This window comes from Microcaecilia unicolor, chromosome 2 (genome assembly GCF_901765095.1).
Source record: "Microcaecilia unicolor chromosome 2, aMicUni1.1, whole genome shotgun sequence".
NCBI classification, from domain to species: Eukaryota; Metazoa; Chordata; class Amphibia; order Gymnophiona; family Siphonopidae; genus Microcaecilia; species Microcaecilia unicolor.
This window is the reverse complement of record NC_044032.1, coordinates 260,342,537-260,354,720: the sequence shown is the minus strand read 5'-3', so window position 1 is coordinate 260,354,720 and position 12,184 is coordinate 260,342,537. Positions and strand designations below refer to the sequence as shown.

At 43.5% G+C, this 12,184-nt stretch overlaps 1 protein-coding gene across 1 annotated transcript in view; it reads right to left on the bottom strand.

Moving 5' to 3' along the window:
• IQSEC2 (IQ motif and Sec7 domain 2) overlaps positions 1-12,184 on the bottom strand; it is a 260,857-nt gene that overhangs the window by 109,295 nt on the left and 139,378 nt on the right. The window contains 1 exon segment of the mRNA XM_030194029.1: positions 6,025-6,875. Coding sequence (XP_030049889.1) covers positions 6,025-6,875 — 851 coding nt within the window.

The following is a 12,184-nucleotide window of genomic DNA, read 5'->3' as shown; positions in this document are numbered from 1 at the left end:
CATTCCACAACCATATTCAAGGCAGAACACTCACCAACCAACTGCTCACTGCCACTGTTCATGAGGGGACTTTTGGATTTAAAAGCCCCAATCAAAACACTCACCACCCAATGGACCTCAACATAGTCCTCGCACATGGCTCATCCTTTCAAACTACTCATATCCACTCATCTCAAGTTTGCCACTTGGAAGACACTCTTTCTAATTGCCATTGGTCAACTACCCACCATATATTCAACTCTTTACCCTCAGAGTTGTCAAGAAGTAGGACTCATCTTCAATTCCTTCCAAAAGTAATTTCCAAATTTCTTGTCAACCAGTCAATTGTCCTACCTACCCTTTGCATGCCACCTCACCCAGATCTGGCCTATGAACGTTTACACACTGTAGAGTGTAAATGCGCACTCGCCGTACACCTCCAGCATATGACCGCATCCAGAAAGTCTCAGTATTTCATCTCCTATGATCATAATCAGCCTGGGATGCAGGTGACAAAGAGAACCATGTTCCAATATATTGTCTTTTGTTATCAAGCAGTCAACATGACAATTCAAAGAAAAGTTTCATACTACCAGCTGCGAGTGTCGATGACAACTGTGCTTCTTGACTCCTCCATCCAGGATATCTGCAAGGCTGCCACACGGTCTTCACTTCACAAATTCACAGTCCACTACTACCCGTTCAATCCTCCTGAGACAGTTAAAGATTTTGGCAAACTGTCCTCCAGAATGCTCCCCATTAGTTCTATACTCTTATTATCCAATATTGTTTGCTGTTTATTATACAGTTTCATTCGCTGTTTGCTTTTTGTATTGCTCAAAAAAAACCCCCAAAACATTTACGAACTATGTCTTCAAATCAGTTCAGTACTAATTAAATTTTCCATGAGTTGTTTCCAATAAAATTGTACACTTGTTGCATTTCAAACTATTGTACCTCATGAATGACTTTTTATAATCCTTATGGGCTTCAACCTATCACAGCAGGGACAGGTGCAAGGGTTAGGCCTCAAGGCCATCCATTCTTCTATGGTCTTGAACTCTCAGGTCAGGAGTCACCTATGTGGCTACCTTAACCCGCTTGTCCATGGAGAAAGTTGGGGCTACTTACCTGTAATGGGAGCTCCCCATGGATAGCAGGATAAGCCATTCACAACAACCCCCCCCCACACACACACACACACAATCTCTCCTGAGGTTGAAGCCGTTGGCAATTCTAGATGTTAGGTATGCAACTGACTGACTAGGGTGCTACTGTGGCAGTTACCTCTAGGTATACATGCTGGCACATGCTCAGAAAGTCTTCCAGCTTTTTTGAAGCACCATCATGCTATATGACATCACCTAGATGTAGTGGCTTATCCTGATGTCCACAAAGAACCTCTACTACAGGTAACTCAACTTTCCTGTACTCTAAGCATGTTCATCCTGTTTGTCTATATCTGTATATGTGTGTGAGGAGCGCTGACCACCTCATTCATTGACTTACATAATCTCAAAATTAACTTTTTGTTACTAATATTTCCAAAAGGCCACTTTTCATTTCCAATGGCTGCCATAAAATCTGCACTTCACATTCAGTTGCTGGCATAATATCTGATTTGAAACAACCACAACATAAAAAAAGACAAAGAAATCCCACCATTCACAGCAACCTCATGCCAATCCCTAAAAAACACCCTGAGAAAAAAAGTTTTTAAAAGTGTAAAGGCCTATGATTCTAAACTAGTTTTCTTTCTCATATACAGAACAAATTGTTTTGTACAAATTGGTGTATATGGGAACAGTGAAGCAGGCTTATTAATCAATCTACTTCACAATTTAAGCAAAAGAGTGGTTTCAATAAGTTATCTTTGGATGACTATCTTCCACAAAAATACATCCAAAGGAATGTGAAGAAACATACAATGAGACTCCAGTCAGACCCACTGGGGATGACCTAACTGATGAACAGTTTTTAGAGAAGAGCTCCAGTGGAAGAGCAGTAAGTTAGGTAAACCCAACCCTCCTAGATATTTTGGTATGATCAAAGAGTTATAATGTATTTGAGGTTTCCTCTCCTGCCAAATAAACATTGTAAATATTGTCTTCACTGAACCGAAAAATTTCTAGGAAGGGAAATAGATAAGTGAGAGAAAAGAAATAAGAACTCTGAGGGAAAAAAAACACCATTTTCAATGTATTCTCCCTAGTCATAACAACATAAGAAATTGCTATACCAGATTAGACCAAAGGTTCATCTAACCCAATATCCTGTTTCTAACAGTGGCCAAGCCACCTGGTCACAAGAAGCTAGAAAAATCCCAAATAGTGGTAAAATTCCATTCTATCTACCCCCAGGGATAAGCAAAGAATTTCCCTGGGTCTACTTTAATAATGCATTATGGACTTTGCCTCCATGAATTTTACCAAACTTTATTTTAAAACCCTGCTACATAAACAGTTTTTACCACATTCTTTGGAAATGAGTTACAGAACTTAACTATGCGCTGAGTGAAAAAAATATGTTATTTGTTTTAGAAATATTACTATGTAATTCGTGGAATGTCCGGATTAAAAAATGGCGGCAATGGCCCCTAGCAGTAGTCTCATGACTTGGGTCAGCCTATGCTAGGGGTCAGCAATTGTCCTTATATGGAAGGATGACGCCTAGTGATAGTAACGAAACCTACTGCTAGGGGTCATTGCTGCCATTTTTGAACCTGGAGTCAAATGGGATAGGAGCAAAGGGGAACTACTCCTGTCTCACTAGATGGATCACCTTTGGGTAAATCCCAGGGTTCAAGTGATTTGGGGGGGGGGGGGTACTAGGAAGGTTGGGGATGCAGAGTGTAGAGATTGGGAGGAGTAGAAAGGGGTAATCGGAAGATCAGATTTGGGAGCTGAAAGGGGGATCAGAGGAACAGAAAATAGGGACATGGGGGTGGTTTGGGGAATTGGAGAGATCATTTGGAGAGGTCAGAATAGGGTTGGGACAAGTAGTGGGTTCAAGCTATGACCTAGAAGTTATGTGGGTGCCAGTTGATATTCAGTACTGGCACCTGCATTAGCTAAGTGGATAACGATAGGACAGCCTTTTGTGCGGTCTTATTTGGCTGTTTAGTTATCCAGGAACCAGCACTAAGTATGACCCATGCACATAAGTGCTGCCTCCTCCTCGACTCCACCTTCGGACTGTCACGGCACTGCCCGGATTGCGCCTGAGTGGTCAGAGCTGATACTCAGTTTAGCTCCAAATCTAGTGTTTTGCTCAGGACCATGCCCTGCATATACAAGAGCCTCCAATAACTGAGATAAAGTGGTACATTCTAATCTACCAGATTTACCACAGTTTGAGAACCCATGATTAATACATCATCCATATAACCAATTCAGTTTTTGTAATGAAACCCTCATTTGCGGGGCAGTGGACTAATCTCATAACAAATAAGAAGAAGGTGTTGTTAAGACCAGCACAACATGTTGGTCCATCTTTGTGATTTACATCATTTTATGTTCATAACATAGTAACATAGTAGATAACGGCACATAAAGACCATTTGCATTACAAAGCCTAGATTAGTAGAGCATAAAGAGCAGAAACGAATCAGAATCCATTATTTCAGTAATTTACACTGTTTTATCACAGTCCAAATTTTTGAGTCCTGAAGGTGTGGTGATAGATTCCCACCTAGTAAGCATCTGCCTAGGGCAAAAAAGACTCATCCCTGCCCATGCTCAAAGCCTGCCGGATCCCTCCCCACCTGAACTTCTTGTTTCAGAGGGGGTAGACCCCAGCAACGGATGCTCAAGGCCCTGTGGTGGAAGTGGTGTTTTTTATACATGCTGATTGCTCACTGAGTTAGGGAAGAGAAACCACTGAATACCTTGAGGAGAGAGGGGAAAGAAGGGACTAGGAGATGTTGAACAACTGCATTGGGTGGGGGGGAATGGAAGATGCTGAAAACCTTATGGAGAGGGGGAGGGAGGGAGGGAGGAAGAAACAAGAGATGCTGAACACCTTGGAGAAGGAGGGAACAAGATGCTGGACACTTTGGGAGAGGGGTGCTACTGCCTGGTTAAATAGTGTAGTGCAGGCAGGTAGGAGCAGATATACGTGGCATGTAACAAGAAAGTGCCCCTGAATATCATCTGTGACTGCAGTGGCACTTTCCGGCTAGTGCCAGGGAAGACCAGGAACAACGTTGGATTGAAGTTATCTGGGCACTGCTGACATCCAGTGCCAGTGCCTTCACAGCCATCCGGGCACGCAGGACACAGAAATAGCAGTCCTAACTAGATAAATGGTTATCAGAGTACTGCCACAGAATATTGGCAAAACCCTGATTAACTTCCGGTGGCCACGAAAAATTCCAATCAGAGTCCAATTCAGCCCTCAGCTGTCAGTTCTTTAAAAAACACTTGACTACTGCATGCTGAATACTGACCAGATTAATCATAATAATACCTGCATCTAGCTCTTGCCAACTAATTTTAGTTTCTGATTGAGTATGTATGGATCCAGGGTGCTTCGGGTCTGCTGGTACGACATGGTTCAAACTTCAGACTGAAGCCCGTTGGCAGGAGTCAAACACAGGTATGAAGCTCTACTCTCCTCCTGTACATAAGGGGTACAGAGGCAGGTTCATGATAGGGGACAGCTAGGGAAGTGAAAGAAGTCCAGAGATTGGTGAGAACAGATAGGTCTGGGAGCCAGAGAGAGTTTGGTAGGGAGTGAAGCTAAAGGATTTGGAAAACGGAAGGAGAGAGGAAAGACAGCCCCTTTGCCTGACCCAGTTTCCATCTCCTGCAGCTTGCTTTTCTTGTCTAATCACATTTTTTAAGACCAGGATACATATTTGGTTGCCAATATCTGTAAATGTACCCACACATTGCAAGCTGAACAGGGAATGTAGGCCTCAACCTGCAGATGGCAGTGGTGCTACACATTAATAATTATGGCTATACTTACTGTTTATGACAAACACACAGAAAAACACCCTTCCAGGAGGTATTCATGCCCTGTGCTTGAGACATACCCAGTGTGTCAATACAGGTGGGATTCCTAAGCCCATATCTGAAGCTTTACCTGTCCATCACTATCCTCAGTAAAGCATGAAAAGAGCCTACATTAAACATAAATTTTAAAACCACAAGCATTCCTTTCAGTATAAAATATCAGTCACTTATAATAAAATATCAGTCACTTATACATACATCTGTGAGGTTTGGGTAGTCACACTTCTGCAAAGAAGTTTCCCTTGTTTGGTTTAATGCAGATATGAGTGACACCATTTCCTGCAGGATTATCAAAGACCCACCTGGGACAGGTAACTGTCTCAGTTGGGTCTTTTCAGATCTGGCCTGAGCCTTGAAGGCACCAACCAAACATTTGGAGCTTTCTCTCTGGGGTGGGGCTGATATTCTATACTCTTTAACTCTCAGGATCTTTGCAGATTGTCTCCTTGCATTCTAGAACAGGGAGAAGGAGTGACTTAGAGGTTAAAACAATGAGGGAAAGATCTAGAGTTCAGATCCTACCTCCCTCGGTGAATTACTATACCTAAATTACTAACAATGACATAAGCTGACTTCAGCATTTAGAAAGTCATTTTAAATATCCATGATAAGCATACATGCAGAAAAGGCATTAATTCAGAACCCACGAGTTTTAATGAATGGTAAGAAATAATTAAAAACAGGTACCTAGGCATCTAGATGCACAAACTGAGGTCACGAAGGTTAAGAGACAGAGAGAGTCAGGCACAGAGAATGCAAGAAGGTACTAATAGGCCAATGTGGAGAAAAGAATCACACATTCTCAGTACCACAAACCTGATGGCTGCAAAGTCAGTGCTCCATTTCACCATACTCTCATCCCCGCTCACCCTGTATCTGTGTTCTCAGCTCCCCTCAGCCGTCACTGTACGTTCAACCCCACCCCCATTCTCCACAGCATGGTCAATACCTCTTCATGCACTATTGCAACATTCAAGCCCCCTCCCCTCCCTACCCCACCCCCTTCATTATGGCACCCATTTCCTACTTGTTGAAGAGGTTGAGTCCAATACGATATTGGCGCCGCTGCACCACATCGTTGTTGAAGGCAGGCGAGTCCCAGCTGTGCCGCGTTTCCCTTTGGTACGTCTGCTTGCAGAGTGTGCCAGGTGGCTCCCGCAGGCTGTCCCGTGATGATGAACCTGAGCTGCAGTTGATTGTTTCATTGGAGTTTGTGGTGCTGTTCAGGCTGTCATTGTCCCCATCTGAGTTCTCAGGCTCTGGCTTCCCGTGTCGACCCAAGGTGGCATTATTTCCACTGCCGTTGTTGCCATTTCCTGCCACTGGCGGGAGGGCGTCTGCATGCGGGTGGAAGTGACGGTGAGGGTGCGGGGACCGGGCAGGTCCTTTGTGATGGGCTTGTTTCAAGGTCCCATGGGAACTGCAGTTCTCTTGCTCATATACCAACTGTCGATTGAGAGAGCCACGGTCTGAACGGTCACTCAGGTCCACTGAGCTGTCACTAGGGGGTTCAATAGTCAGCAGAGGCAGGTGGGCCCCACGCAGGCGGTAGTCCCGACACTCCATACACGGGGTGCTCCGGCGGCTACCATTCTCCCGGCTGCCCTCTCGAGATGATGTGTTCCAGTAGTCCTGCCGTGAGTTGGGCCCTCCATGAATGTCCTGGTCAGAACTAGGAGGACGGTCGATGGATATGGGTGAGACAGGAACCCCCTCGTCCATGTAAAGAGTCACATCACTGAAGGAAGTGGCAGTACTGTCTTCGTGCTGCCCTTTGTTCTCACCCTTCTCCTCTAGCTCAGCCTCCTCCCTGTGGTCCTCGCAGGGCATTGAGCGGCAGTTCAAGGCATCATCGATCGATTCGGCTAGCAATTTCACCTGTGAGAAGAGAAACTGTGGACAGTCAACTAGGCAGATGTCATCTCCCCTTTCCCCTCCTCCGGTTGTCTCCAGTCACTCACAAGTACCAATCCCACCCTCCTGGACTGGTGTCAAATGGAGGAAAGGCATTCCATCCTTATTGTCTTAACATAACCTACTGTTTTTATGCCATCACAATGCAGAAGCCAATCAGCTCGACTAGACACCTGAAGACATCATATAGTAGCTTTTATGCAGCCAATAAGATTCTCCTTGCAGAAAGAACTGGCAACACTACAGATATTACAATTCAACCAGAGCTGGGTATCAAAAAGCCAGGCCCAATGAAAGGTGTCCTTCCAAGAATGGTGTCACTTGTGAAAACTCTGAACATCTTCCATAAAGAGAAATGAAAAGAAAAAATCTGGGAAAATTAAAAAATAAAAACTATATAACAGCATTTAGGGTTAAACTCTTAAGTTTACACTTTTTTCTTTTAAACTTGAATCTCTTTCTGGCTTATTAAATCACAGGTGAAGGCGGGCTTCTGAAGTAGTAACTGTACTCTAAGCAAGTGGTTGATATTGTCTGCCTTGGTCTTCAGATCAGGATACCCAGCTGTTAGCACAGGCAACTATCCCATGATAAGGCCTACTGATAAAAGCACAGTCACCTAGTGTCCAGCAGTTCTGCATAATGCACAGTGTGACACAGAGGGAGTAATTTTATGCATGTCCACAATGCAAAACATGTTTTACCCATGGAAAATGTCTGTTATAAAATGCCATGGATGAGTGTCATAAGAGTCCAGACAACAGGCCATCATACTTATATTATGGAGGTTCAAAGAAATAGGGATGGGTGGTAGCAGGTTGTTTATAAAATCGGGATCATAAGTTCCTTTTGTTTATCATACATTATGGTGCTTTGTTCACTCCTATGTCATTGTTTAATTATTATCATATACTTTGCTGTAGACTTTGCATTGTGATATTGTTCAGCAGTCTGCTGTATTATTTTGATCCTAAATAAAAACCGTTAAAATCTTTAAAATGCCAAGGATGAATATGAATTTACAAGTATGCATACTGACAACAGCACACATATTATATGTGCACCATATTAGGCATTCCTAGAGGGAGGGCGTTTCAGCGGAGCAGGGGCAGAGTTGAAATGTACACACCTACTTTGTAAACTACATGCATACACACATGGGGGCAATTCTATAACTGGGTGCTACAAGTTAGGCACCTAGCTGCACACCATTCCTGTGCTTGCCTCCTTGCAGTGAAAAGTGAAATCAGCACAAGCTGGGCCATTTTTTGCCATGGCAGGTAAAAAGGCCATTTTTTTTTAATGGGACAGTAAATGGCCGTGCGCTAATACTAAAAGTAGCTTGTGGCAATTTACTGCCTGAGCCCTTAATGTCACCTATTTACTTGGTGGTAAGGGTCATGTGCTACTCCTGCGTGTTAATGTGGCAGCGCTGCCAATTACAGCCGGGAACGCCCCGCAATAGGAAAACAGAAAATTATTTCTAGTGTGGGGAACAGCGCAAGCTAGCTTCAAAACTACCAAAGGGCGCCCGCGCTACCCTAGCAGTAGTGTCGATTTACTGCGCAGTACCCGGGCCTCTAAGAGTTTGTGCACTAAAATTTTAGAATAGCACTTAGACGTGTAACTGTAACAGTCACGTGTGTAAAGCGAGGTATGCTCTAACCTGGCACGCAATTGGTGCCTAACTTCAGCAGACATGTTATAGAATGAGGGGGATAAGAGTACATTCACATATTTGCACCTGCCTTGGATCAGGTGTAAATTTGTGCAAGAGCATTTGTGTACTATTGGAGTTGGTGCTAGGTGCCTATTTTATGAAGCCACAAAGGCACATGTATGGCTTTATAAAATAGATACAATTTAGTAAATTGCATTAGAAAATTACCCCTCCCCCAATCACCTTTGATATTTGATTATATATTATCTATATATATTGGGCCTTATATTTAAAGGATTTAGGGGCGGGTTATTTTACTACTAACTTGTGCTGTTTTAACATAGGTTCTATTTTATGCAATGAGACCTAGTTAATAACAACTAGGATTAACATTAAATGTTGATAACTTCCCCCTTATTCTTTTGAGTTATGCTTCTAAACTGGCTCTTTAAAAATGTTCTAGGAATAAGTTCCTAAATTTATACTCAAAATTTCATTAAAGTCCTAAATTTAGGAGCACAAAAAATAAGCAGCAACAGTAGCAGATTTAGGGCAGGGCAAAAAAAAAAATTACGAGCTTAGCACTAAGTTTCAGCAATAGGCTCATAAAATTAGCAAATGAATGGCAAGCCTAAATTTCTAAGCGTAGGGGTCGATATTCAGCTGGCAGCACTCAGCGTTTTCCTGACTGCCCCGACATTATGCCCAGAAATTCAATGCTGGGACATGTCCAGGCTTCGGCACTGAATTTCTGGGTTTGAGAGCTGGCTAAAGCATAGCCGGTTAAGTGTGATATTCAGAATTTAAATGGCTATCGGGCACTGCACAAAGATAGGACTGATTTTTACGCAGTTATCTTAAGTCAGTTAAGTGCCGAATATTGACACTTAAATGGCCAAGTGCTGACTCCACTCCCAGAATGCTCCCGTAATAGCTGGTAATGAGATAGGCGCTAACTGGACATTTTCAGCAACACTAACTGGTTAAGCGCTGCTGAAAATGACCAGTTAGTCCCGAATACAAGATTTAGCAGGCCAGGAGCTGTTTCTGGCTGGTTAAATCGCTTTGAATATCAACCTAATAGTGTTTAAGCTCCTAAATTAAGATGAATTTTCATCTTAATACATAGGCCCCCTAAGTCTGGCTAAAATAGGGTACAATTTTAGGAGACTAATTTTAGGAGCTCAGCTTTTATTAATATCAGGTCTATTAATCTATATCAAATAAAGCAAAGTTACTCACCTGTAGCAGATGTTCTCTGAGGACAGCAGGATGCATATTCACAGTCATGGGTGACATCACTGATGGAGCCCTGGCGTGGAAATGTTCCCCAACATTATTTTCCAGAAACCTGGAAGAGTGCCACTGTGCATGTGTATGTCTTTCCATCTGCTGTCATCATGCGGGACCAAGCCAGTCTCATACTAAACCTGGATGGTATTCAAATCCCTCATTGTTACACAACTTGATTACTGCAACTTGCTCTATAAATCTCTTCCTTTGAAAGACCTCCATCACTTGCAACTTGTTCAGATATGGCAATTAAACTACACATGGTGCACAGAAATATGACCACGTCAGTCCTTTGTTACAGTCCTCTCATTGGCTCCCGCTCCCTTACCATATTACCTATAAAATCTTACTCCTCATTTTCAAAGTACGTTCCACAGGAGATCCATCAATTCTTGCCTGTCTGTAATCCTAGTATGTCCCCAGCACGGTATCTCTGGTCCGTCAACACAGCGTTTGATTGTCCCTACAGAAAGATGTAGCTCATGCTAGAATCCAATGCTCCTTTTTTCAGTACAACGCCCAGAGCTCTGGAACCAGCTCCCGGAGCATCTTAGATCCCAATCCTCATCGTAATGGTTCAAGGCGGACCTTAATCCGAACTTTTTTGAAGAAGCTTTCCACTCTCTTGTCGCATCGTTCTTAGGCTCTTGCAGCATGGGTTCTGAGATACTTCCCTATCTGGTGTGTTTTCCTTCCCCCGCTTTCCTATTGTGATTACTGCATTTCTCCCCCCTTCCCCCTTCTACTACTGTCCTGTCCTTTCCTTTCTCTCCTCTCCTCGCTCTATTTATTAGTCTGCTTAGTTGGCATTGCTGATAGGCGGGGTAGTAAGTTCTCAATAAACTTGAAACTCCAAGGGGAGATGGGCGAGGCAGTGTGACTATGCATCCTGCTGTTCACAGAGAACACCTGCTACAGGTGACTAACTGCTTTCTCTGAGGATTGTGAGGATGCTACATTCACATTGCTAGGAATCCCTATCCACCAGGCTGTCTGAAACAAAAAGGAGCTAAACTGAAGGCCTACAGAGCAAGGAGAAACCAACAACTGTTTTTTTTTTTTTTTTTTTTTTTTGGGGGGGGGGGGGGGGGACAGCCTGGAACAGAAACAAAAAGGGCCCATGGGGATGAAGTTAGATTGTAGACCTAAAATACATTCTGAAGGACTGTCTGATCAAGTCGGCTGTCGCATCGGAAGTCCTGTTCTAGGCAGTAGAGAAATGCAAATGAACGATTAATGACCATGTTGCAACTCTGCAAAACCTCCTCTATACAGGCTGATCTCAGGTGGGCTGCTGATGCAGCCATAGCTGTGACATGACCCTCCACTTGGGCATAAGTAAAGCAAGTGCAGTCTGCTAGCCAACTGGATAGAGTGCATTTACAGATGGCTGCCCTCTCATCTTGTTGAGGTCATAAGAAACAAAAAGAGATGGGTGAACTGTCTAAGGCAGGGATTCTCAACTCTGACCTCGGGACTCACCTACCCAGTAGGGTTTTCAGGATATCCACGATTAATATGCATGAGATAAATTTGCATGTACTCCATTGTATGCAAATGTATCTCACACATATTCATTATGGGTACCCTAAAAACCTGTCTGGCTGGGTGTGTCCTGAGGATAGGGTTGGTTGACATAATACATTACATCCTGATTGTCTGTTTAAAATGAGAACAATTTGATGTAGAAGTCGATCTCTGAAAGCCAAATAGAGCATTCCATATAGTTTTTAACTCAAGAAAGTTGATTTGGTTTTGTCTCTCCTGAGCAGATCACTGCCCCTGAGTGTGGAGTCCATCTACATTAGTTCCCAAACCAAGGTTGGATGCATCCATTATCGGTGTCATGTGAGGTGGAGGAAATTTAGAATGGTAGACCCTGGCCAAATTGCTGTGAATGAGCCACCAAGACAGAGACTTCTTGAGAGAAGGAGTGAAAGTGATGACATCTGCTAGACTCCCCCTGGCTTGAGACCATTGGGAAGCTTGAGTCCATTGGGCTGTTCTCAAATGGAGGTGTACCATGGGTGTGGTGTAGACAGTTGAGGCCACATGGCGTAATAATCTCAACACCTGCCAAGCTGATACCTGTTGGCTCTGCCGAACATCAGGGTTTCCATATGCTGGCCTGGGAGAAAAGCTCTGGCCTGAGTCATGTCTAGCAGAGCTCCAATCTTTGAACAGTATTTAGATGGGGTAGTTCATGACAAACCCTTTTAAATCCAGCACCCCAATTGTTCTGCTCATGGATTCTTGCACCCCTTCTTTTGATGTACTCTTTACCAGTCAATCATCTAGGTAGAGACACACATAAACTCTC